The 27,912-nt window shown below is 37.6% G+C and overlaps 1 protein-coding gene across 3 annotated transcripts in view; it reads right to left on the bottom strand.

Annotated features, from left to right (window-relative positions):
• Positions 1-27,912, bottom strand: part of NBEA (neurobeachin) — a 349,991-nt gene that overhangs the window by 269,951 nt on the left and 52,128 nt on the right. For 2 of the 3 annotated variants that reach the window (XM_083437001.1, XM_083437002.1), the window contains exons 11-24: positions 21,933-22,041; positions 19,960-20,112; positions 18,545-18,713; positions 17,162-17,241; positions 16,975-17,037; positions 16,780-16,877; positions 15,641-15,733; positions 14,984-15,092; positions 14,808-14,889; positions 13,562-13,685; positions 13,026-13,218; positions 10,895-11,911; positions 5,116-5,333; positions 4,109-4,262 (exon numbers count right to left, since the gene is read on the bottom strand). In XM_083437001.1, coding sequence (XP_083293127.1) covers positions 4,109-4,262; positions 5,116-5,333; positions 10,895-11,911; positions 13,026-13,218; positions 13,562-13,685; positions 14,808-14,889; positions 14,984-15,092; positions 15,641-15,733; positions 16,780-16,877; positions 16,975-17,037; positions 17,162-17,241; positions 18,545-18,713; positions 19,960-20,112; positions 21,933-22,041 — 2,662 coding nt within the window. Of the gene's footprint in view, positions 1-4,082; positions 4,263-5,115; positions 5,334-10,894; positions 11,912-13,025; positions 13,219-13,561; positions 13,686-14,807; positions 14,890-14,983; positions 15,093-15,640; positions 15,734-16,779; positions 16,878-16,974; positions 17,038-17,161; positions 17,242-18,544; positions 18,714-19,959; positions 20,113-21,932; positions 22,042-27,912 lie in introns of all 3 variants that reach the window. The other variant, XM_083437003.1, reaches the window with a different exon arrangement.

Genomic DNA, 27,912 nt, shown 5'->3' with positions numbered 1-27,912 from the left:
CAATTTCAATGGGGGAAAAAAGAGAAACGCACATTGGAAGTCGTTTGAGTTCTGAAAAATATTCGAAAACCAGAACGTTTACTTCCAGGTTTTGGCATTCGGGAGCTGAAATGTTCAGCAATGGAGCCGTTCGAGAACCGAGGTTTGACTGTACTTTGTATTTTATAAAGTTGTTAGAAAATGATGTAAGCTACCTTGAATCCAACTTGGGAGAAAGCCAGAATATAAATACACTAAACAACCACCACAATACATAAAGATAAGGCCTGTGCAAATGAATTCTATTTATTTATATGATCCCAAATCCACAAATTGAGCTGGACCGTGGATACAGAGCTTTGGACTGGCCATGTTTGTGATGAGAATATCTTCCTTCTACCCAGCACAAAATTGTGTACCCTCCAAACTCTTTCCTGCAAAAATAGATAATTTGGGGAGGAGATAACACTTTGTCCTCCCCTCTTTTAAGGTCTACTCTATGCTAATGTTGCCTATTTCATAAAACAATGTAAATACTCAAAACAGAACTTTTACTATGCAAGTGCTAACGATCCAAGCATAAATAACAGTTAAAAAATAACTAGTCAATTTGTTTAGGGTTTTCATTGATATTTATCCAATAAAAATTAGGCCTGCAGTAGAAATAATATTGAATGAGTATTTTCCTGAAACAACATGTTTATTAAGTCCCTTGATCCACTACACACCCACTAAACACAGATCATGTAGGTGAAAGCACAATAATACAAAGTGGATGGTATGTCCTCCCACATTTTGATGCATCTGAATCAAAGTATTGTATGTGGTGCCCTGTGATATGTTGTGAAGATGGCATTTCCGACTCAAGATCAATATATTTACAGTGTTATGAACAATTTCATAATGCAGATATTATTTACTTCATTCTATCAAAGGCTGGATAACTGAAAAATGAATAAGAAATAAAATAAATTGTAAAAGCTATGAACTGAAACTTGTAGCAGTAATACTAACCTTAGAACCCTGGACATGCAACAGACAAAGCAGACAACAGATCACAACAAAAAGAAAAAGAAATGTTACAGTCAAATTAAAAAATACAATGCAAAATAGAAACTAATACTCTAAAATCATGTATTTTACATTACAATTTGAATTTTTTAATTTTTAAAAGCAACCTCTTGAAAACAAACTCTGAAGTTCAAACTTAAAATTAGTTATCATTTGACCTATGCAGTTCAATATACACAAATAGATGAACAAACAATAAATATATGAAGGATAAATACGTTTTTCTTAGTAAAAGCTAGAAGTCAGAATTACCAAAATGGGGAAAAAAGCCTGGCTTGCTATTTGTAAACTTTTAATTCTTCAAAGACAGGTAAAGGCAAAGGTAAAGGCAAAGACCCCATGACAGTTAAGTCCAGTCAAAGGCGACTATGGGGTTGTGGCATTCATCTTGCTTTCAGGCTGAGGGAGCTGGCGTTTGTTCACAGACAGCTTTCCGTGTCATGTGGCCAGCATAACTAAACCGCTTCTGGCACAACAGAACACTGTGACGGAAGCCAAAGCGCACAGAAACGCCGTGTACCTTCCCGCCGCACCAGTACCTATTTATCTACTTCTACTGGCGTGCTTTCGAACTGCTGGGTTGGCAGGAGCTGGGACAGATCAATGGGAGCTCACTCCGTCACGGGGATTCGAACCGCCAATGTTCTGATAAGTAAGCCAAAGAGGCTCAGTAGTTTAGACCACAGCACCACCCACTCCCTACCTTCAAAGGCAACCCCTCCATCAAAGTAAAATGAAGCGCTTGGTGCCTCTAAGACATTTTGAAACCCAAAAATTTGCCAGATGCAAGCATCTTGTGATCTGCTGGTATTTTTTACGGTTTTATATTTACATTCACCATTCTGAGCTGCAAAATAGTTCTAAGCAACTGCTGAATGGCTCCATGCCATCAATCATTTTCCAAAGAGTATTCACAGATCAGCTGCAGTACTGTGAAGTGTGCCTTGTCAGTCATTTGGCTGAGAAAGCAACATGGTTATCTAACATGCATTACCAAAATAGGGGCTGTGTGCATACTAGAACATTTCTACATTTTAAATTAAATTTCAAGAGCCCCGATCCAAATAACAGTTTTGCGTGCTAAATGGAGCTCTAGACTTATATTTGGAAAACCACTTTTGAAACTCAGAAAAGTTTTTCAAAAGCAGCTTACAACTTGGAATAGGTAAAAGACATATGCTGTTCAAACGAAAGTCTCAGATTCCACTGGGGGTGCCCAAAGTAGCACTTTGAATCTAAGTTGCTGTTTCCAAAGAGAAACCTGTTCTAGTCTCACATTCCTATCAAAACCTAAAGGCAATACACTGCATTTGTGCTGTAATTTATGCTGTAAATGTTTCATGTATGACCTCAAACAAACTCCTCCTGTTTGCCAATTTGTACAGTCTATTCATGACTGTTGTGGTCTCATTGTTTTTTAACTAGGAAATCTATCTTACACCAAACTTTGCATTCTTACTGGGGGGTGGGGCAGGGCAGCTTTAAGATCAAGAGGATTTCTCTCTTCTACTGACCAGAAAAGAACCTGCGCTTAATTGGAAACACCAGATTCTTTTTATGAAGTGTTCCAAGAACTGAGCGCATCTATAAGTGATACCCCTGCATATTAAATGCCAAGAGGCTAGTAAGACATGTGGAAGAGTGGACTACATCACCCCAGGCTGCTAGTGAGGTATCTTTTCTCTCTCTTTTTAATATTCATTCATTTAAGCAATTTCCTGCAGGTTAATTATCAACATCATATGCATCAAGGAGAAAGGTTCTAATCCAGCCTGCTCCTCATTCCACTCCTGGGGATTTTTCAAGTAGGAGGTTAATACAGAAAATGTGAGCACCAGCTCCCATTCTATAACCCCAGAACTCTACAGCCCCATTCCCACTTCCCTGTTCTTCAACCTTGGGTGCTCAGATGTTGCTGGACTACAGCACCCATCAAACAAGGCCAGCTTAGTCATCTGTCAGGGCTGATGGGAGTTGTAGTCCAACAACATCCGGGGACCCAATGTTGAACACTGGGCTAAGTGGGAAGTTAGGGGAAGATCAAGAGAAAAAACACTGATAAAAACTTAATTCTGTATTGCAATGTGTTGCTTTTAGAAGGGTGACCTGTCTTATTTATTCATATTTATATTTAATAATTGTTGTAAAGAGCTTAGAGGTTCCTCTAAGCTCTTTACAACAATTCAGTGGTGTGTATATTTTATTAAATAAGTAAGCATTTTATGCATAATGTAAGTAAAGCTGTAACTGAGATCCAGAGTTATGTGCTTTGCTCCATGTGTGCAGGGGGCCTTTAGAAGTCTCTCCTTTTAGTTCTCTGTCCTGCTCTCAAAAGTATCCTTGAAACATGAGGCAGTTTCAGACACTCTTTAAAATATATTGTGATGTTTTGGGCGTAAAATGAAGGGAAGACGAGAAGTCTTGCACACTGGATGTGTGCAAGCCATTGTACACATCTAATAGGCCTCTTTGGAACTTTGCCTATCTTTGTAAAACTGATGTAAGAGTCCAGCAATAATTCTAAAGAAGGTATTTTACAGTGTTAATGCCACAAGGAAGCAGTGGTCAAGGAATTTGAACTGTGCTTGTTTGTAATGTATCCAACAAGAGAATTCAACATATACCACCTGCAACAACAGGGTGTACATACTTTGTCTCTCCTGAATGCAATATGCTCCCAAATTAAAGACATATTTCTCTTGTAATGTTTAGTACCTCCATTCAGATATTTTAGAAAATCATTCTATAATGATTCTAAATGGGATAAGCTAGGTGAAAAGTGGTTTAGCTATTGGTATAACTTTCTAGCAATTGTGGCCATTAGTTTTCCCAGAGCATTTGAAAACTGTACTGTTTCAAAAATATATCATTGCTTTAATACAGCACCACCTATATAAATTGGTTAAGAACATGTTTGATTAGAATTCACTTTCTAAACTTTTTTTTTTAAATGCACATTTTCTTCTTTTAAGGGAAACTTCCAAAAACAAAGCATCTGACACATTGTTCTTGGCATGCAATTTTCAACATACCCACTAGATGGAAATATTGTACTTACAGTTGGGGATGTTGCTGCAGACAACAATGGTAGAATTCCTCCACAAGCAATGATAATATTGTCTACCATTTGGGAAATGAGGTGGATAGTGTTATGTACAAAAATAATATTCTCATTGCTATTGACAAAATCCATTACAGACTTTGTGGAATGGCTACCAAAAAAAAAATTGAGGAAAAATGTGTTAGGGAAATTTTAGAATAGATTTCTAACACAAAGATCAAAACCAACATAAATGTTTACTAACAGCAAGAAATCACAATGAAAACTATTTTTAAAAGGTAGCCTTGCAAATAAGTTCTGAAATGCTACCATCCAACTTTCTTTTTAATAACCTGTCTGACAACACATATGATACATTAGTGACACACCTACCAATGGAAACAAAATGAACCAAACTTTCTTCCAGCTTATGGAAGCCCCACAAAGTTCCATGCAGCTTATTCCCTGACCCCGATATAAGAGTGTATGTAGCTTAAATTGGCTATTCTATAAGCTGCTACACAGGACTATTAACAAGAAACCTAATATGCTTCAAGGCCTAAGGGAAAAGAGTATTTCTCTCCTCTGTATCCCAGTTAGTTATTTTCTACATCTTCTTTTCAAGAATGTGGAGTAAGGTGGAAGGCTATTAAGTAGATTAAGACCTGGGAGACAATGGCTCAAATCTCCACTTGACCTTAAAATGCACTTGGGCTAATCGCTCTCTTTCTCTCAGCCAACCTTCCTCACAGGATCAGGAGAATCAGGAATGTCACCTTGAGTCCCAACATTCTTGAAGCTCTATTACTAACCATGCTGAATGTGTGTAGTAAATGTCAAACAGAAAATTTACTTTATGAAGAGCAGGAAGCATGCTACTCATTCAAGTAGCTAGGTAAAGGAATACATTAACAGCTTCCACAGCAGTAAGCTTAACTGCCTAGTGTAATTAACAGGCAATGATAGTTTTATTATTATACTAGTGAAATAATGATACAAAAAATGATACAAAAAAGGCCCCTTACCTTCTCCAAACATGCACATCAGTTTCTAAAGCAAAAAGCAAATCAGTAAGTAGCCTCTGGTGCATTGGGGACCATTTAAATTCTGGAATACGAAACATTGTTGTTCGTGGACCGGGACTGAACTGTCGCCTCTGTTCTTCTGTCATGGGCATTCCCCGAAATCCCAAATCAACACGCAAGTCTCTATCCTGTTGTGTAATAGATCGACCTTGCACAGCCTAAATAAGCAGTAAATATATTTAAAATCTTCAATGCAAAATTCTGGCACTGGTCACACATGGGAACTAAAACACACGTATTTAATGCGATCTTTCTTCATAATTAAATAAAACAATGAAAGCAGTGTAAATTTGTCTCTAGCCATCCTTACTTAAACAACTTTGCCCTGTTCTAATACCACCTATGAAGCCCTTTGTAGGTAAAAGCATGCATTTTGTCTCTAAGAACTCGTGCCAGTGTGCTTCCTCCCTCCTTCCTGCCACATTCTTTGTATTTTGTGAGGCCTGACCTTCTTATCCCTGAAATTTCTAAGCTGCTCTAGGAGCCTTTTTTAGTTGAAGAGCAGAATTAAAATGCTTTAAGTAAGTAAGTAAGTAAGTAAATATCAACACTACGTTTGACTTTATTAAATATTATAAGTACATTTTGCAGTAAACAAAACATTAGTTAAGTTTTCTCACTCTTTAAGTGGAGAACCATTATCCTGGCAGGAAGTGATACAAAACACACAGGTTGTATCATGTGAGCTTGCTAGAAAGCTATTCAAAAGCTGATTATGTGCCGTTTGGTTGGTTGGTTGGTTGGTTTAAAAGCAGCCAGGAGGATCCTCTAGCAGCGCTAGAGAAAATGTGTTTGACTCTTCCCTGCTGTGATCTTTTTCTTGATCTAAATCCAACCCAGTAGCTATTTTCATCCTGTCCGTGTTGGGAAAATATGTATGTGAATTCCACCCAGCCCCACAGCATTGCTTTGGAATCAAAGAATGCTAGAGTTGGAAGGCATCTAGTCCAAGCCCTGCTCAATGCAGGGCTCTTGTAGCTAAAGTGCTCCTAGCAGATGTTTGCACCATCTTCTACATGACAGCCCTTCAGATATTTGAAAACATGTATCATGTTTCCTCTTCATTTTCTATTATCTGGGCTTAACATCTTTCAACCACTTCTGTGCAACTTGGTTTCCAATGCCCTCATTATCCTGTTGCCCTCTAGTTTGTCGACAGCTTCCTTAAAATGGGACATCCATAACTTGACAAAGTCGTCCAGATATGCACCCATCAGCAATGGTACTTCTAAAGATATTTGATACTTCTGGAAACTTGGGGTTTTACCCTGAATCTACTGAACCTCCCCTCTTGTGGATGCATGTTGCACTTTTGACTATGTAAACAATGGTACATACTACTTGAACAACACAAATGTTCAACTGCCTTGACTACTGTAATGCAAGGTCACCCTTGAGGATGGCCCAGAGGCTGCAGATAGTACAGAATGTGGCCACTAGGTTGGGAAGTGGGGTAGCCTGATGTGACCATGTGTCACAACTCCTGAAAGTACTGCACTGGCTATGAGCTGATGTGCCCAACTCAAACTGTTAGTAGTAGCATACAAAGTCTTATATGACTTGGGTAGTACTTTAAAAAGCACCTTCCCTAATAACCACCATCTTGGGCCCTACAATCAGCAGGGGAGACCATGTTGGTGGTGCCATTGCTAGGTAGTTTCCAGCTGGTGTTGACCAGTGACTGTTTTACACGGTTTTTAGATACTGTAAGTATATTTTTATTTTATTGTCTTACCACTTTGGGGACTGCCATGCTAAGCTTTTTTGGGATGAAAGGTGGGTTGGAAATTTAATAAATAAAAGAGAATGATACACAAAGTATAGCTGCTTGAATGCAGGAAAAGAAAGACATACACCTGACATAAGAGAAAACAAGCCCACACCCTACATAGTTTCTTTCCTAATGTAGAATTTTACCTGGGATTACAACATACTGAATTTTATTCTATTCATGAGCAGTCCCAATTGTCTCTAAGTGTGCACTGATGTAGACAAATGTGAACAGGGCAATCACAAATATGTTTTTTTTTTTATAGGAGTGGTTGCAAGTTGTATTACTGCAAAGAAGGTCAAGACAGCTTGCATGTAAAACAAATCTATTGTGTGATCTAGGGTTGTTTCCAGGTCTCAAGGCAACGGCCTAGGTTTCATTCACTGACAAGGAATCGTGCTGCTGTAGAGATAGTTGTCAACATTATGTTTCTGAAATAACTCCTTGAACTGCAAGCATATAAACACAGGATTGGCAGAACTCTGTAAAGCTCTGAGTGCCATTTACTATGAGATGACTTCTATTTTTAAAGTCTTTATTTTATAACAAACAATACCCTATTAAAACAATTAAAATAGAACACATGAAGCCACATACTTTAAATTGTTTTTTGATGGATTAGACCTAATTTGGGAGATGGCCAAAAAGCTGCCACAGCATTTTGCTTGATCATTAACAAACAGGAATCACTTTCATTCCTTGACATATCAGTGTTTTGTAGTCAATAAGCATAGTTCCAATTATGTGGTTTTGAACCACATTCTGTAGGTATTCAAATAGCTATTTTGTTGATGTTGATTGATTCAATATTGCTAATGTAGATTTCTGGATTATATATCAGCCTTCACTGTATAATGTTTTATTCTCAAGGTCATAATTCAGTTTGCTTGGCAAAGAAAGGAAGAGAATGAAGTGTCAAGGATAATTACTAGGCAAATATTCAACGGCCAGCAAAAACTAATTAGCAGAATTACTTTCTAGTGCTAGACTACTGAAAACACTTCTGATCACGACCTCCAAAGTGACTGAATAAGATACTGGATCAGCATAAGGATATATGAAGTTTTACATGTAAACAGTCTAAATGCAACAAATAAAATAATTAGTTTGCATTTAAGAACATTCATTTATAATTAACCAAAGTCCAGCCCCTCAGCACTGTTTTAAAATGGGATTAACTTCTCATGAAAAGTATTTGCCTTTGTAATATAAGGACAGTTGTTTCATCCACAAGGAGAAATGATTTTGACGTGCAAAATAAATGGAAACCATTACTCACAATATTACTCCTAGTATAACTCCTTTTACTTCTCATAAGAATATAAGAGCCTGCCGTGATCGGACCAAATGGCTCTCTAGTCCAGCATCATATGACCAGACAGATGCCAATGGGAAGCCAGGAACTGATATACAGAGGAATGCTCTCTCAGGCAGTGGAGGTAGAATACAGCCATTGTGGCTAGTAGTAGTATCCTCCATGAATTTGTTTAATCCTCTTTTAAAGTCATCCAAGTTGGCAGCCATCACTACATCCTGTCGGAGTGAACTCCATAGCTTAACTATGTGCTGCGTGAAGAAGTAATTTCATTTGACTGCCCTGAATCTTCCAACTTTGAGCTTCACTGGATGGCCCCAGTTTCTCTTATTATGAGAGATGGTGGGGGGAAAATCCTTACTCACTTTCTCCACGCCATGCAAATCTCCATACAAATCTCTCCAAGCCATACACACCTCTGTAATAAAATCGTAATAAGATCTACCGACTATTCCTTGCAATATACATGTAATTCAGGGGTAGAGAATCTGTGGCCCGACCGATGCTGCTAGCCTACAACTCCCACCATCTCTGACCATTAGCCATGTTGGGGATGCTGGGAGTTGAAGTCCAAAAATGTCTAGGGGCTAAAATCTCCCTACATTTGCTGCAAGAAAGACTATCAAGGAAAAATGAAAGAGGGCAATTACAAAAGAGCAGCCTTTTATCCTCTATAACACAGCTGGCAGGGACAAGGTTTCTACACACCTTTGCACTGAAAAGAAACACAGGCTTAACCTGTGAAAGGTAATTTTCTTTGAATGAAAATCTGCTCTCAGTTGGATTTGAACAAAACTTTACATGATGGACACATACGCCTTTGCTGAGGTGGCCTAGAGGAGGCATGTGCTCCAGAATGTGTTTAGAACATTTTATTCCCAACCAGCACAACTGTCTAAGCTGCAAACACTCACACTCAACACAAGAACGATAAAAACACACACACCAGCAACAGGCAGCACCAGCAGGACTTCTCTGGATGCTGAAGTAAACTTGGAAACAGAGCCACTTAGACTAGGCAGTCAAAGAGAGAAGTGAGGCCTGAGACCAGCTTTTTACTCAAAGAAATACACTTTTTACAGGCAAGCCCAACAGTTGTGAATATGCTCTCAGGTGGGACATACAAATGCTGGGTCCAGAAAAGGTATATAATGGCTATCTACAACCCTAGAAGCACATTCTGGAGCACCTGTCTCCAAAAGGCTGCTTTAGCAGAGGCGTATGCATCCATTCTGTAAAGTTTTATTCAAGTCCATCTCAAAGCATCTCGAATTACAAATAGGAGAAAGAATTGCAATGAAGAGACTCTTATTTATTCTCTATGTGTGAGGTTCTCACTTGTCAGGGGGGAAAATCCTGGGAGGAAAAAAATCCGGGGAGTCATGGGTAAAAGCACTGCATGTGGAGAGTGCACTTGAACTATTTTCAGTTTGAGAGGAGTGGTGTTGCTCTTCCTAACAGCATCCCATTGCAATTGATGGTGCAATGTATTTGTGCCCAGGTGGCATATCTTGAATTTCTGACTGGCTATCATCAAAATTGGTATCATTTAGAGAATCATTAGGTAGGGTGAGAAGAATCAGCATACCATTCTCTAGTCTGCAAAAAGGCATTGTAGTGCCTAAGAGACCCAGCTACTACAATGTTTGTTTTTAACAGGTGGACCCAATGTGACTTTTTATCATGAAATCACCAAGAGGTCTTCAGCAAACTAGTTTCCCTCAGCCCCACATCTGCAGTACATTGATCATTATACTGACCCAGCCTGCCTTACATGCCAGAACAACATCTTCTGGAATTGTGCATAGTGTCTTTTTTATGACTGGGTAACTATCCTAAACCCCCACGTTCCTCCTTCCTTTCAGTCTAATTCCCAAAGGGATTCAGAATGAATTTCTGCGATTATCTGCACAGTGCTCACTTTATGGTCTATTCCTGGCTACTGTTTACTGTTTTTCTGATCTAGACTTAGATCCTTCACAGTTAGAAAATTTGCTATTCTCTGTGGAAGCATGCTTGGTATATTTCTTACTGAAACAGTACTGAGTAATGTCTAGATAAAAATGTTTCTCCAATGCTACATGGCGACAGCTTTATTTATTATTTTAAATAAATGCCAAAGAGCGAGAGTGAAACAAAGTCAATAAAGTCTTCTTCAGTTGTAAAATTCTGGGAATATAACGTTTAAGAGAAAGCACACTCTGGTTGATTGCTTGGGAGTCATGGCAGAGTGTTACAGTAGTTTCACTGCTATTTGCAATGCCAGAAGGTTTGCTCCTCTCCATGGCATTTGCACTATGGAGGTCTGCATGTTTCCATCTCATTTCATTCTAGTAGCCTCTGTCCTTGACTCGTTTTATTTCCTAGAATTGTAGAGTTAGAAAGAACCATGAGGGTCATTTAGTCCAACCCCCTGCAAGGCAGGAAGCTTTCGCCCAATGAAGGGCTCAAACCCAAGACACGGAGATGAACAGTCTCATGCTCTACACCGATTCGTATCTACATGAAACTGCTGAGTGAGGTTATCTAGGCATTTACTTCCCTTTTAAAACTGATATACCTAAAATATAGACACACACTTTATCAATAAATTTAATAATATAGTAACATTGTCATTGTACCAAAAAACTTACTTGGGTTGTAGTGGTGGTTTGGATTTTTCTTATTTCCTTCCCCACTTCTTTCCCATCATCAGATCTTTCCGTATCTGATATAATACTCCCTGCATCTACATTTGGTACAGTTTTACCACTAGAAGACTCAGTCTCAAGAGTTGTAGCAACCATTTCTGCATATTCTAATCCTTTGGATGATGAAGCCAGGTCTCTCTCAGAAATTGTGCCCATTGCATCCACAGAGGTATGAATCTTGAATTCTTTATCTTCTATTATGCTCGAGCTACATGCTATGTCAGCACTACCAGTCATGTGAGCGAGGAGTCCAAGGTCATCATTCACACCAAGGTGCATCTGAGTCTCTTGCATATTTGCAATAGTAATGTGATTGCTGGACAGTTCAGGGAGCAATTTCTCCTCTTGGCTGGGTATTTTATCAAAAAGAAATGAGGTATTGTTAGAAGGTTCATCTTTCTCATCAGCTAGTGTTATCAAGGGACCATTGTCCTTCTCTTCACTTTTCTTAATTATGCCTACACTTCCGTGAACATTGTTCTGAAGTTTTTCAACTGCAGCACTATATACATTGTCCAATAAGGATTCTACTTCCACAAGGGCACCATTCTCTCTGGTTACCAAAGTCTCTGGTGATAAATCCATATCGTCCAGCTTTACTTCTGTGGCTTCTACCTTTTCTGCTTTTATATCAACTAATAGATCGTGAACTTCTACATGCACACCACCCCCTGGTCTATCTGCGCTTCCAAGCACATCATCAGATACTTTTGTTGCAATAAGTAAATCCCTAGTATCTGTACCAACAGGGTAGTCCGTTTCACTTTCTGGGCTTTGGCTTTGTGAAAGATCTTCAATTTCACGAATTTCTATTCCACCTTTTGCTCCTGTTGTCTGAGCTGAAAGGCCTGAGATAGTGCTAACATTCCCCTTTTTCCCCTTCTTTATATTCTCCTCTTCTTGTCTTTGATATTCCTCGTACATTTTTGCTAGGTACTCTTTGTGAGCTTCATAGGTGACCTTAATACAAACAAATTACAATTTTAGGAGAAAAGTCAATACTTACACGTTTAACTAACATTAAAACTGTTGGAACACTATCAAGCCACTGTGTTCCTTGAGTGAAGCAGAACAGAGTATGGGCCCTTAGCAGGTTATTAACAAAGGGGGGAAATGGAACTATTAGAGGCAAATGTCACCAAGAACTCAGAAAAACAGGTAAAGTAAAAATTTAAATGTAAGTGGAGGAAAAAAGTGATAAGATACTTAGCATTTAAATAAAATAGACATATAATATGAATAATCTTTATGAAAACAATTATAAGTAGACTACATTACTTACATAAGTTTTATATCTCAGTGGGAAAAACTTTTCCTATCTGTAAAAGTAATGGCCTGTATCCAACATTATGCTCTGAGCTCTACTTGAACAATGGGACTTCCCCTTCCTATCACCTTCCCCTGAACTCCCCAAATCTCCTCCTGGGGGTCCCTCAACCATCTGGACAGATTTTGATGGTGCATGGGGAGCTACAGGGGAAGGAAGAGGAAGGGGGAGTTATACTGAACAAGTGATCCACAAGCATTGGATGCAGCCATGATGCATTGATTATACCAACTATCAATGAAAAGATTGATAAAATCTAGGAATCTACATTAATTGCGAAACTGGTTCACTACATAAGAACTATGGAAGGGAAACAACAGCAAGGTATCTTAAAAATATATTTTTATTTAATATTTTATTGAATAATGCAAATAAAATTTAAAATTTCCACAATTTAGAGGGTTTTTGTATTATACTCAATTATCAGTATTTCTCCTTTATTTAACTAGTAATATTATTTAACAACATTTCTGTGAGTGTTCATACACGCTGTGTTAAGATGTTGAATTTTGAGTTAAGATACCAAATTATGGCAAGCAGATCTATATGATATGTTAAAGACTATAATTGTATATCGCTATGTTTAATTGCACAGATGCAGCTGATGGAAGAACTATAGTGAAAATAATCCAAGGCAGTGGTAACTGGTCATATTTCATACTATCCACAAGATGGCACTAAATTCTATCTATGACATGTTGACTACTATAACAGCAGCTAAACTGAACTTCCGAAAGTGACTCTTACCTTGGAATGGGCTATAGAAAGAGTATCAACCCAGACCCTCCATCCTCCCCACTCATACTTTATTGCATGGTACAAAAGAATGCGGAAGATGTTGTACACCATCTCAGTAATTTTCTGTTCTTCAGAGTTCTTTGGGTTGATATATCCCAGAGAAAACATCCAGTCCTGCCACACCGAACACTGAAGTAAACATCTAAAATAAAATAGTTACAATATGATCACATGGCATTTGAACTTTTCCATTTGTTACAGATGTAAGGAAAGCCTGAATATTTCATTCGAAATATTCATTCAAAGCATTCCATTCTAAAATATTACAACTTGTATTTCTTTTAATTAAGTTTTGTTTGCCTCTCAGCATCACATTACACATCCATGGAAAATAAGCTGAGATTTGTAATTATTCTTTCTGGATTTTTTCAGAAGGTTACATAAAGCTGAATTTACACACAACTATAGCTGAACACCCCTCCACCCAGATGAAAATAACCTTGTTGAGCTTCACAAACAAAAGGGAATAAAGATTACTGGCATACCTCCTATTTTCACGGCTGTTACTGAAAAGTTTTATCATATCTGATAAAAACAAACGGCGAACTTCCATTAGTTCTGCACTTGGAGTTGAATTCTTTAATAAAGTTGCCACAACCTTGAGAATCACTTTAAAAGAGAAAATGCATGAATTATATTTTTGAATAATTAAGAAACAAAGTCAATGAATTAGACCGAATTGTTTTAGCTTCTATAAAACTGCAAATGCGGTTGTTTCCTAAAATATGAAGGTAAATAAGTTTCCTACCATATAGGTATAGGCATAAGTTTCCTACCATATAGGTAAAGGTAAAGGGACCCCTGACCATTAGGTCCAGTCGCGGACGACTCTGGGGTTGTGGTGCTCATCTCACTTCATTGGCCAAGGGAGCCGCTGTACAGCTTCCAGGTCATGTGGCCAGCATGGCTAAGCCACTTCTGGCAAACCAGAGCAGCACACGGAAACGCTGTTTACCTTCCCGGCGGAGAGGTACCTATTTATCTACTTGCACTTTGACGTGCTTTCGAACTGCTAGGTTGGCAGGAGCAGGGACCGAGCAATGGGAGCTCACCCCGTTGCAGGGATTCAAACCGCTGACCTTCTCATCGGCAAAACTCTGTGGTTTAGACCACAGCGCCACCCGCATCCTAAAATATATAACCTTATAAATAGACTGATATATTGAAAGAGACAGAAAGGGAGCATCTACCATTTTAGCTACCTGTTCCAAAATAAATTCTAACTAGCATACTATACTTAATTCAAAAATACGAGCTTCTTTAAAGTCATAACCAGCAGTCATTTCTGCCAAGAGCCCAATATATTATGAACACCATCCCCTTTTCAAAAGGAGGGGATGGAAAGGATGGATCACATCAGGAAACTTCTTTCCCCAGGCTTATCACAGTTTTCTTTCCTATCAACCTTCGGCTTGTAATGGTGGATGACACGAAATTGGAAGGCAGGGGGAGTTAAAAAAATAGTAACATGAAAATTAAAGGAGTAAGGAAAGAGTAGAACACAACAGAGGAGTAATCCTTACATTATTCATACACTCTGGAATCTATCTAGCTTTCCATTCAGAGGAAACTCTGAAACAGCATTCCTCAAGTAGTTTGATAACAACCTGTAGGCTGTCAATTGCCTATAGTCAAGCATTCATCCAAAGGACTTAATGAAAATGTTAATATGTAAGATATGATTGACTTTAAAAAAAATACAACAATGTCTCAATATCAAAATATTCTTACTTGGATTCTGAATTTTCACTGTAGAATCCGGCTCCGGGTGTGGTTTATGAACGACTTGTGTACATACTTGTTCTGTCAAAATCTACAATACAAGATTGTTACATTTCCTTCTCTGACCAGCAGTTTTACACCAAACCATTTACAAATGAATTTGATAGCACTAGAGTAATGTGTACCTCATAAAGTGTGTTGTAAGTTGTAATGGTCACAGTATTCGTATGCAACATCAATCTCTCTCCAAGAAGTGTGAACAGACTGTGAGTATGCATGATTTCAACTTTTCGCCTAGAGAAAAACATAAATATGGAATTTACCAAGAGAAAAATCGGTTGTTGATCTGTTTAATAGAGATAACAAATTATTGTATTTAAATAATTTAAAAAATTGTTGAAAAAAAGATTTGTGCCCATCAAAATTTGTTCAAAAACGAACAAGAGGTTTTCATTTGAGACTGGTTTAAAGAAATTTCCATTGCATCTATTGTAATATAAAATATACTTTTGTTCCAAAACTAAAACAAATTCAGCAAGTCTCAATTTGACAAACTAGTAAATTCACTGGTTTTAAAATTCTCAAATTTCACGACCTTACATAGCTTTTGACAGGATAAAATAGATTGCTATCAAAGTATTCCACAACTTCTACACTTTGGAATAGTGAGAAAGATGAATAAAATATTAATTAAATTAAAAGAGCTAAAAAAATAAATAAATGACAAAACTATACTTTTTAAGGTTAAAAAAAATGTCAATTTTGAATGGAAAATTTTGTATCTCAGACCCTTTTGTTTAGTTGTCTGAAGAACGTATTAGTAATTGAATCAGTGCACTTACTTATGACCCAGGTGTTTGAGAAAATATCCTAGCACCTTCAGGGCCTGCACCCAGATGCTCTCGCTTTTTGAGGCCAATAATTTATAAATCACTCTGCAAGATAAAATCAGACAAAAGTAGTCACTCAGAAAAACAATTCCTTTTTGGGGGAGGTACAAGTAAATCAAGACTACGGAGGCAATCTAAGGCCCTGGCTAGCACTGGTAGAGCTTAATGGATCAGAGTGAAGACACCAAACCCTGCTGCTTGTGTTGACCTGGGTGGCTAGAACAAAAAGAAAATATTTATTTGCCACCCAACATCCCAAGCTGGTACAGCAAAAAGGTATGAACCAGACTCATTGCTTGCACAACCCTACCTTACCCCCTCCATAGCCTAACTGACAATTTTTCCACTGGCTATTGCCAACAGGGATACTGTAGGCAGCAGCTTTCATCCAACTGCAGTGTGAATGGGTGCATTGGGGCATTCCTCAATTATGGAGTTTCCTGCTGGTACTGGGTCAGCACTGGCAAGCAGGACACCTCAGCCTCATCCAAATCAATCACAGTGGTTCAGTTTACTATAAAAACCTTTGGCATGCCATACATTTTTACAGAAGCATCTTTTATTTGCACACGTTTCTACAATAAAAGCATGCCATGCACACTTCTTTCACTCGGACTATGCAGGATATTATGTATCATTTGGTGTTTGTTAAGTTTGTGATGATTTTAGGATATTCACTTTGACAAAGCTCTGTGGAATATTCAGAGACGAGTCTCTGATTGTATTTGGTTGTTTTATCTTTGTTTTAAATAAATTTTTGCAGGAAAACACAGTATGTCACCCACACTTGTGTTTGTTAGATTTTTTTTTTTTTTACTGCAGGGATATCACTGAATACTGTAATTTCTACCTGTAAAAACTGAATTAATCACCTGTACAGAATATCAGACATAAACTTTTAAATAGAAAATATATTATATTGTTTCATTTTGAATTATTATACATTGGTAAATTCTGAATTATATGTCATGCATACTAATCAATTGCTATGATGCATTTTGCTATTTGAAGACATTGCTACTTGAAGACATAGAATATTACAAATTTCATTTCTAAGGAAAATGAGAGAATATTATTGTTGTTAATTTTACCGTATCCCATTTCGTTGATCAAAGGCAGGTATCATGGATGCCGGATGTTCAGACATTAATGCCACTAGCAGCTGAAGTACATCATGTATGTTTTCATCCTAAATAACACATAAGATATTAGAGAAATACTATTTCTGTGAAGTTAACACAAAATACAAGTTAAGAGATCTGTATTTTTAACTATTACAAGCTTACCTCGTGCATTGTTAGCAAATAATTTAATATACTTTGTAGTTCATCCTCTTTGACACCTCGATCCTACAGAAATGATTTAATTGATCTTTGTTACAATTTGACCAATTTAAGATTTCATCATCAATGAAGTTTTAACACCAGATGTTTATTGTCATTTGCTATGCCCAATAATATTTTTAAATGTTACCTTCAAAATCAGCTGTTTCAAAAATAAAAGCATGAATGCACGCAGTGATATGATTTCCTTCTGTGATGGCCGAGGACCTTCTGAAAAACATGAAAGGGCAGCTCAAATGTAACATACGCAACAATTTTAAGCGACTTCAGCATTTTTTATGTACTGCCATTGATTTGCACTTTTTAAAACTTCATGCATTAGGACATATCGCAGCCCTAAAGGGATTACAATCTACAATTTGACCCAAAGGAGACAACAGAGAGAGGAGAGTGATGTGAGTGTGGGTAAACTGGAAAATCCAAAAATGAATACACTTAGTTTCTCTCTCTTAGTTTCTCTCTGTTGCTCTAAATGGCAGAAATGAAAGCAATGACTGGAAATTGTAGGACATCAAATTTTAGCTAAACATTAGAAGAAATGCCCTAGTGGCAAGAACTGTTCAAAAGTGGAAACAGATCACTTCGAGAGCTGGTTGTCCCTCCTTTGCTGGAAAGGTTGGCATTTACTCTGCCAGGAATGCTGTGGTTAAAAGATTCCCAAATTGACTGAGGGTTTGGAGGTTCCTTCAAACTATGATTCTATAATGCATCAGGATATAAAAGCAAATAAATAATAGGGGTGTCCCCACCAAAGCTCTGAAGCTAAGGATAAGAGGACAAAACCCAAGTTTTGGGTTTTCCACACTATGGGATAGTGTGGAAAGATCTCTGAAGGATACAACTGGAGATAAGAAAAACTTGCCCCCAATAGAAATAATTGCCCCCAATGGAAATAATGGAAGAGTAATTAGAGAACCAGCCAAGGACAGCAGAACAGAGACCTATGGTCATACGGGGAAACAAGCAAGAGAGAATAATAAGCTATACTGAAGGGGATAACAATTCAAGAAAGATAAGAACTGAGTAGAGACCACAGGAGAACTATTTAGGAATCTTCAACAAATTTAACATTGTACTGTGCATGAAATTAACATTTCAAAATAACACTACAGCATATCTAAAGTGTGTGGTGTTAATATTCCTTAAATGTTTTAACTTGCTAGCAACCAATTTACCATAATACTGTACTGGTATTTAAAATCTGCATCTTAAATCTGTTCCTGCTGTTTTAGTTTCTTCTCATAATTTAATGCACTCTAAATTAGCTTTAGAAACCATATGTCACAAAACAATACTTCACATAATACAAATGTCCAAACCTCCCTTTATTCAAATTGTACTTGTGCTGCTAATTAAAAGCTTCCTGCGCAATCAATCAAAAATAGAACATCAGTTTAAAATAGGCTTCTTACTACGAGTTCAACTCATAAGAAAACTATTTTTAGCAGTGTAAATGAACATATTGACACAATTATTTACAGACCCCTGCCGTTTCTAAGTTCATTATGCTTACCCAAACCTTTAGGAGTAATGCCACTGCTATCCGCAGGATTAACCACCCAGTAGTAGTATTTCAGTGTGTGCATTAACTGTAATACTGTTCCTACTCTACGTATCGTAGTGTAGATTGTAGCAGTGCCAATGAATTCAGCAGACAAGTATGTATACAGCGAGAGCTGAACCTGAAGAACATTATAAAAAGAACACATGGAATAAATAAATTTAATTTCTAATTTAGATTACACTGTAAATAAATCATGTATCAACTCATTTCATTTTTCTATTTATATGGCCGTAAGTCATTAGGGAAATTCAGAAGTGTAATGTATAAAATAACTGATTATAAAAGTTACCTTTTGCAGATTGTAGTTCAACCTAAAGTAATCATTACACAAGCATGGTAAGCAATTCGCAAGATAAAACAAATACAGAATGAGAGGGGAAAGAGGTTGGTTGTTTTTATATATATTTTTTCTTCCTAGCAAGTATCACAGATCTTGCTTTCATTAAAAAAAACTAAATTGCTAATAAATCCAGCCAAAATTCTGCTAACTTAGGTATAGTCATACTGACAATTTAAAAAACCCCTCAGAACCCTCATCTGTATTTATTTCTTTTACATGCTACTTCTCACATTTTTAAACCTAAGAAATCTGGCTCGAACAGCAGCTCTTTCCTTCCTTGTTTTGAGAATTTCTAAGTGAGAAATGTGAAAGTTTGACACACTGCACTGCATCAGAGGTGTACTTTGGCTTGTTGTCCAATGAGAGAGCTGTACTGAGTAGAAAGGCTTGATGGGGGATGTTTTGCAAGCCTGGCTGAGCATGCTTATAATCCTCCAAGCAAATAAGAGTCCTGTGTCAGGGTTCCCAATTGTGAAGAGGAATTTAAGTGTTCTCAGTCAAACACATGAAAAATCTTGCTTCAGATGTTACCTTCAATGTGGAAAAGATTAGTGGTGGAGTTGATACACATGGGGATATGAGGGGTAAGGTTGTCATGTGCAGCCCTGCCCCTTTCTAAACAAACTCAGACAATAAAAGGATTTTAGTCTTCAGGGTATCTTGGGCAATGAATTTATAGATTTTCACTTTTCTATACTATTCAGAAGTAGCCTTGAAATTTTGAAATTTCTATATGAGAAAAAGACAAGTCCAAGTTACTAATGTGCTACTGATTTTTATACTATATATTATAGAATAATCTCTCTCATATAGGAAGTGTGTGTTTGTTAATAAATTTATATTTCACATTTCGATAAAATTATCAGGGTGGATTACACTTTGTAACATAAGTTTTGTTGTTGTTGTTTTGCTACTTAGATTGAGCCACAGTGGAAGCCCATTTGATTATTTTAACACTGGTGATGCTTATACTGATGAATCAACAGTGTAAATAAGGACTTTGTACAACACACTATTCACTGACCTTTGCAGGAGTATGTATCCAAATAGCAGGGTTGAAAAGGATATGATCACATAATTGCTTTAATAAAGGTGCTCCATGTGAGAGGCCATCCAAATATTTTGCAAAAGATAAAAACTGTTCCAGTACAGCTCTTGTTATATGAACTCTGGATGACTGAAGAAATTACAATAATTAAATAATATAATAATATAATTCATAGCTGTCAACGTTGCCCCTTTTTTAAGGGAAATTCCCTTATTCCGAATAGGATTCCTCACAAGAAAAGGTTAAAGTTGACAGCTATGATATAATTCAGGTTTTCAGTTCATATTTACTTCTATATCTGTGCTGAAAGATATTGAGAGCTTCATATGTTACCTACACTGAAACACATCAGCTAGACAAATATATGCAAACTACTGAAATGAAAACCAGTAACTCATCATTCAACAATATTTAAGCACAAAACATATCAAAATAAAACCAAACAAATACTAACTAAACCACTCAGAATGCTGGCACCAAGTAGTCCCAAAAGTATTTCTCTGAATATGCAGTGCCTCTAGGCCAGCAATTCATAAGGAATGGATGAAATAGCAATCCCTGGCATCTGAGGACAGATGAGAGGCCATTGGACGATGCCTTCCTTCTCCGCTCATAGACCTCCCTCTCAAAGGTGGAGAAGGAGATCTGCCACTAAAGGTTTCCTCAATGCAGAAATGTAAAATTTCACCACTATCACTGCTCCGCTGTCACTGCCCCAGAGGCAGCTGATGTAAAACAGATATGTAGGAATGGATCAGGGGAGGTCTTGTATCTGCAGTTCCATCGCTCCCCTGAAACATCCTCAGAAGAGGCAAAAATGTATGCCAACCCTAGAGCTGCCCTTATTTTGAGACCAATGGGACAGAATTTGTTAAAGGAAGCAAGTACTTAGCAACAACAGAAACAAAAAGTCTGGTAGCACTTGGCACAACCAGCACATCATTTCAGGTTTAGTAAAGAGAGTAAAATAGAGTCTTCCCTAAAAGCAGATTTTAAAAAATGAGAGTTATCTGTGTTTGTGCAACTGAGGATGTGTTTACACTGAGATTTTAAACAAAACCATGTTAGTTCCTCATAGATGAATTTAAGGGTTTTTTTAGCAGCAATGTTCTCACAAGACACAAAATACCATCAGCATAAAGAGACCTAAACCACATATAACAAGATGCCAACTTGGAGTTCAAGTCTTCAGTAAGCTGATGGCTAAGTGACTAAATGTGCTCAATATATACCAGCCCAATATGAAATCATTTGCATACAACAATTATGGTGGAGTTTGTGGCGCATTTATTTAATTTCAATCTGTTCTGGGTAAAATATTATTAAAATAATATTAATACATATGGCCCGCTTCCATTCTATACCCACGGCCTTCCTGCAGGGGATTTATTCTAAGACCCCTATTACCCAGCGTCTATGTCCATGCACAATGAATGAAGTAGAGGACTTCATACATTTCTTTTTCTACTGCCCTATTTATGAGCCAATAAGATCTAAGCTCCTCCTTTTGATTCCGTCCACCATTACATCTAAGGAAGACTGTTTGAAATCGCTTCTTGTGGACGCAAATCCCCAAATCTCACGTGGGGTGGCAATATTCATAGTGCAGGCTCTGAAACTCAGGGCTACTCTGACAGGGTAGCGTGCCCTAGACCTGGACCTGTTTTAATCTTTTTATTACTTTTAACTTAATATGCTGAGTCTGTTCTGGGGCCATTTTGTGCTTTATATATACCCGCATACTAGTTTTTGGGCGCTGGCTATTATATCTTTGCATTATTGTCTTCGGGTAACTTAAATGTCACTACGCCAGCCAAAACACCTGAATTTTGCTGGGTTGCTTGTCTCTAGTTTGTCTTTTTTCTTTTTTGTATTGTCTTATTTTGCTATGGCAGTTTGCTAATGCAATAAAGGTTTTGAATTTGAATTTGAATATTAATACAACTTACCTTTTCAAGGAGATAGCCAATAACTAGGAAGCCTTTTCCACCCAGCATTTGTTCTTGCATGGCAACTGAACTCTTAAGAAGTTCCACCAAGAAAGCCAAGAGGGTAGCACTGCATATAAAGTACAGGCACAAATTAGACTGAAAGTGTTCCAGATTTAGTTTTTAGTGCTGTTAAATCCTATATGCAGAAAAAACCACTTGCAAATTACATTCTTCTGAATATTTTTAAATACTGACACATTACAATCATGCTCAAAACACAGAGCTCATCTGGGTCAATCCCTTATTTGTCAAGGACCGTTTGAGGTTTACATGATTAACAAATTATAGATAATCAGAAGGAAGCCTTGATAGGACTTGAGTTGACAGGACTCTGCCCGAGTGCATCATCTTGCAGGACATCCAAACAAACAAAATGTGATTGTCTAAATGCTTTTCTTTTGGATATGGAAGAGTCCTACTTATGAGTGCAAGACAACACTGTGTAATATCACGAGTAGTACTGACACATTCTAATGATAATCAAGGCTTGACAACTCAAATGATGCCAAATAAAAATCAGTACCATCATTATAGGTAGGAAAGGAGAATAAAGATGAACGAAAATCTGTCAGCTTCCAAGTACTCTCTAGCTAAGTTTACATGTAATGACCATGGTTTGCATTCTTCTCCCCCATCTGCTCCAATTTCTGGTTGAGGTAAACTATAGTTTATGGTCATATCCAAATTTGCCAAAGCTCAAATTGGAAACCACATTTTGAAGTGAGATTTCAATTCTGGTTTGAAGGCAAAATACAGTTTGGACAAATCATGTTCTAGATTGTTCACATCTAATGACACAAGGTCACATCCGTATAGTTAAAGCTATGGTTTTCCCAGTAGTGATGTATGGAAGTGAGAGCTGGACCATAAAGAAGGCTGATCACCGAAGAATTGATGCTTTTGAATTAAGGTGTTGGAGGAGACTCTTGAGAGTCCCATGGACTGCAAGAAGATCTAACCTCTCCATTCTTAAGGAAATCAGCCCTGAGTGCTCACTGGAAGGACAGATCATGAAGCTGAGGCTCCAATACTTTGGCCACCTCATGAGGAGAGAAGACTCCCTGGAAAAGACCCTGATGTTGGGAAAGATTGAGGGCACAAGGAGAAGGGGACGACAGAGGACGAGATGGTTGGACAGTGTTCTCGAAGCTACAAACATGAGTCTGACCAAACTGCGGGAGGCAGTGGAAGACAGGAGGGCCTGGCGTGCTCTGGTCCATGGGGTCATGAAGAGTCGGACACGACTAAACAACTAAACAACAACAAATGACAAAGTCAACTGTCATTTAAAAATACCGTAGATTCTGGCGTATTAGGCGACTGGGCATATTAGACAGCTGCAATTTGGGGGTTCGTCTTATAAGCCCAGTCTTTTTCCCGGCGCGGAGCCTGCCACCCGCCACCCATACCCGGCGTATAAGACGACCCCCAACTTTTAAACCTCTTTCCTGGGGTTAAAAAGTCGTCTTATACGCCGGAATCTATGGTAAATGTGACATTTCATTGTTTTAATGAATGTGGTAAGCTACACTGAGGGTATTTTTTAACAGAAAGGCCAGATAAAAATATTTTAATAAAATTAAGGCTCCCTTTAAATGAGCATGTATTTAGCAAATTTCTTAATAAATGAATAAATACTAATATGAAAAAATGATCAGTTTGCTACAGGAAACAACAGGTATATCCAATGTTAGTCATACTCAGAAAACACTTGTCTACTGATTCAAATAGGTCTACTGCAAGTTTGATTTAGTTTGATATTACCCAATAATACTTCTTTAATTATCTAAATTGAGCATGCTATGTGAGCTGGATAGCTCAGTTGGTTACAGCATGGTGCTAATAAGACCAAGGTTGCAGGTTTGATCCCTGTAAGGGACAGCCAAATATTCCTGCATTGTGGGGGGTTGGACTAGATGATCCTAAGGGACCCTTCCAACTCTATGATTCTATGCTTAAGATACTTTCCTCTACTCTCAAAACCAAATATTGAGTAGTTGCAACAGCAGACAATTAAAACACAACCCAATTATACTGACCCACACCTCATTTATAATGATACAAAAGCTACTGTCAGAAGTAATGCCACATAGTTGTTACACAAGAGCCACACCAGCATAAATATACTCAGTGATTCAAAGGCTGACTAGGTAAAGCAAAAAATCAAGCATGAGTCAATAGTGCACCAGATCTCATCTCATTCATGTGTTTGCTAAAGCAACAATGAGATACAAGCTCTTAACTGACCAATGCAAATCCCAATCACCATACAGCAAACAAATAAATAAAATTGATTGAAAGTTTCAATTCCTATTTTCCCATTCTTTGTGCCATGCTAGTACATTTGGACTAAAGACAGGGTTACTTTTATGAATATTCTGAAGAAATGCCGTGTTTTAAAGGTTAACCATATTATTGTAACAAATTATCTTTCCCTTGCACAAGCAGAAGTGGACTTTTGTCACAGAGTGGTGTGTATGGGATTTCTGTCAACTCTCCCTCCATCAACAGCCCACTGCACCACATGCTCCACTATTGCAAATGGGCTCCACTGACCATAAACATCAGCTTTTGAGAGAGCACTGTGGGCTACAAAGCCCTGCTCAGTGAGTAAAAATGGAAACGTTTGAGAAAATTAAACAAATCCAATGGTTTCTGGTTAAAAAATGAATGGCAGAGGTTTGTGTAGAGTGAGCAGGGGGAAGTGGCAGTTCAAAGCAACACCTGAGTGCACAGAGAAGGGAGTCGGGAAAGGCGATATGCATTAGCACCTGCATTGTCCCATTCGCTGATATTTCACATTGTTAAAACCGGTTTTCTTTTTCTTTCTTTTTTAAATCAACCCCTCACTGTCCCAAAGCCCTGCTTTGCTCAAACCTCTGCCATTTTAAAAACCACCATTTTCAATTCAATGTCAATCCACCCCCACTTTACTCAAACTGAGGGGCACTGAAAGGGAAAAAAGTCTCCCTCTCCCATTCTTCAGCTGCCTCATGTGAGAGAGATAAAGGATGTGGAGCTCTCAGATGTTCCATTGTACCTTCCCCCAATGTATTTCATTCTTGGTACCATGTGTTATCTTCAACATGAAGTCTCAGATTCAACAGTAATTTAGAAGAAAAACTTTATTAACAAGTAAACGCCCATATATGTACTATATCCATAAACTGAACTGAACTTTCTCTAACTGAAATTAATTGAAAGCCTTGCTCTTAAGATTCTTCTTATCCTAAAGACACGGTAACATATATCAGAATGGGGTTGTGCTGCAGAACAGGAGAAAGGGGGGGGGAGCATGGAAATGCGGGGGGTGATCTGTGTGCAAAGAAGAATTGAGAAAACTATGGAAGAGAGTGGAAGAGGAAAGCGAGTGAGAGTCAAAAGGGAGAGTCATTATGATTCGTGGGAGGAGGGAGATGAAGGAGGTCACCATGGGGGTGGAGGCATGGACAAGGAGTAAAAATGAAAATAGGAGTGCAAAGTGGCACTGCAGATTAGAAAAGTGGCTTCAGAAATGGGGTGGGGTGAAAAACAAACTTAGTAGTTTATGTGGTGGGAAGAGCAAGCTCCAAGGGCTTAATATGAGGAAATGGCAGAAGGCTTGGCGAGCGGGGCAAGGAGAGGGGGAGCCCCTAATATTTTACTCAATTGTTATACTTTTATACCACCTATCCAACTGTGGTCTTCAGGCAGTATACAACACATTTAATTGTGCAAACCAATAGTGCAGGCCCAACTATGTCAATCCTTTATATTATCATATTTGTTGCTATGACATTCTCAAAATCTTCTTAATCAACACATCTCTGCTACACATAAAACTGCATCAACCTATTTCATTATCTACACAAGATTTAAAAACAAGACACGAATCGGCTATGTAAATCTTTGTCAAGTCATAAAAGCATTAATTTGTTTATTGCATTCTCTACCATAAATGTGGAATCCCAAACTGTGTACGGAAACATAATCCATAAGAACAAGTATTAGTAGTTAATAAGGCTGCAATGCTAATTGATCAATCTGATTGATTGAATTTTGTACTCAATCAGGAATTATCAACCCATGAGTCAGTGTTAAATACATATGCACATGTAGGCACATTTGTGGCACCTGCCTTTTTGCAATGTGAAAAGCCTGAAACAGCCACGAGAAGCAAAGTGGTCAGAGGTGTTTTGTACCAGCCCAATCAGTATCACTTCTAGACACAGCAGAAGTGTCTAACTGGCAATCTCATCAGCAGACTAATTTACAGTCAGGTCACTGGCACCTTATGCCAGCTCAGTCTGCATTGCCGATGGCTAAAGGAGATGTGCAAGGCAGCAAAAGCAGGATGGGCACCCAGCATTGAATGAACTCTTTGCAGATGCTGGTGAAGAACAGGACCCTCAGTTTCATGGAATAGAAGGAGAGAAACCTGACAAGAGCATGCAATTCTTTGAACATGGTGCCTTGAGGATGGACAGAGAAGGAATAATCTTGGATGTATCTGGCTTTCTATTGTTGGGACGCTAAATCAAGTGTAACTCTGTTATGAGCCAGTTTATATGTTCTTTAAAAGCTACAACGGTCAACAATAAAACCTCTATGTACAGGTGCAGCACCTCTTAATAACATTCACATATACAAGTTCATGAAAACTTGTAAATCAAACTAATGGACTAACTCAAGAGAATCAATTAAAATTTCCTTAATCAATAAACACTCCTGTAAAACAAACATTTAAAGCTGAGAAACACAAATTAAAGTGAAGGCAGAGAATTGTCTTGATGGATCTGACTAAGGTGCATTCTAGTCCTGCCCATTCTGGTACAGAGCATACCCTATTCATCTCCCGCATAGGTACTCCCGCATAGGTACCCTGAATATACTGTTTCAGAGCATGGATTCAATTTTTTTTTTGTCAGAACTAATAGTGGCTGATTGAAGAATCTACCATCAATGACTCATCTTTTTTAAAAAACAAGTCAGAGTGAATTTCATAAGTTATTTATGCATTGCCCAAAATATCAAAAGCTGTGTTATAAAACAGAGGAAATATTTATGTACATATGCATTAATAATTTTATAGCTTTACATCACATAGAGATTTTCTCCTAAACCATCAAAATCGGAAACAACTTTGCTGGAGATTGGGAGATGGCACATGCAGTCTACCTCCATATTCTATCGAAATGTCATAATATTCAAATATTGAGATACAGCAAACAAATAACAGGTTATGTGTTACCAATGGATCCAGTAAATATACTTTTATATTACTTGAAAGGAAGTGATGAAAATATGGACCTTGAAATGGTTTCTATTCTTTTGATGCCAGCAAAAATGTCAAAAGCCAAGTATTGGGGGAAAATGGTTCTTCTTCCTTACTGATTTTTTTTAGAGTTTGGAATACTACTGTTATAAATAAAATTTTCTCCACACTGGAGAAAATATAATGTTTGAGAATAAGTTTGTAAAGAATTGGCATATATATCTATACCTATATCTATATCTATATCTATATCTATATCTATATCTATATCTATCTATATCAATATCTATATCTATATCTATATCTATCTCTTTAGGGAATGACATGTTCACTTTTTTCTCTGGTTTAAAGCTAAGAATTGCTTCTCTTCTATTTATTTTTCTTTTAGTAATTGTTATCAAATTAATTTTGTTTCTTCGTATTTCTCTCCTTATATTTGTACATTTTTAAAAAACCTGGAAAACCTTAACATCTTGATATACCAAAATAAAAGTGATGTGCTCTTCAGACCTAATTGATTTATCTGAAATATGTCAAAATAAAGCATATAGTATTATTTTTCCATCTCCAAGGACCCCTAATAAAATAATATCAATTCATATTCAACTTTAGTTCAGACTCATTACCATTTAGCACTGAACAGAGTAAAGATCTGTTTATAAAAAATAATAGATGAAAACTGGG

This window comes from Podarcis tiliguerta (assembly GCF_965153285.1).
Source record: "Podarcis tiliguerta genome assembly, chromosome: 4".
NCBI lineage: Eukaryota > Metazoa > Chordata > Lepidosauria > Squamata > Lacertidae > Podarcis > Podarcis tiliguerta.
The sequence above is the reverse complement of the archived record's forward strand: the minus strand, read 5'-3'. Positions and strand labels throughout refer to the sequence as shown.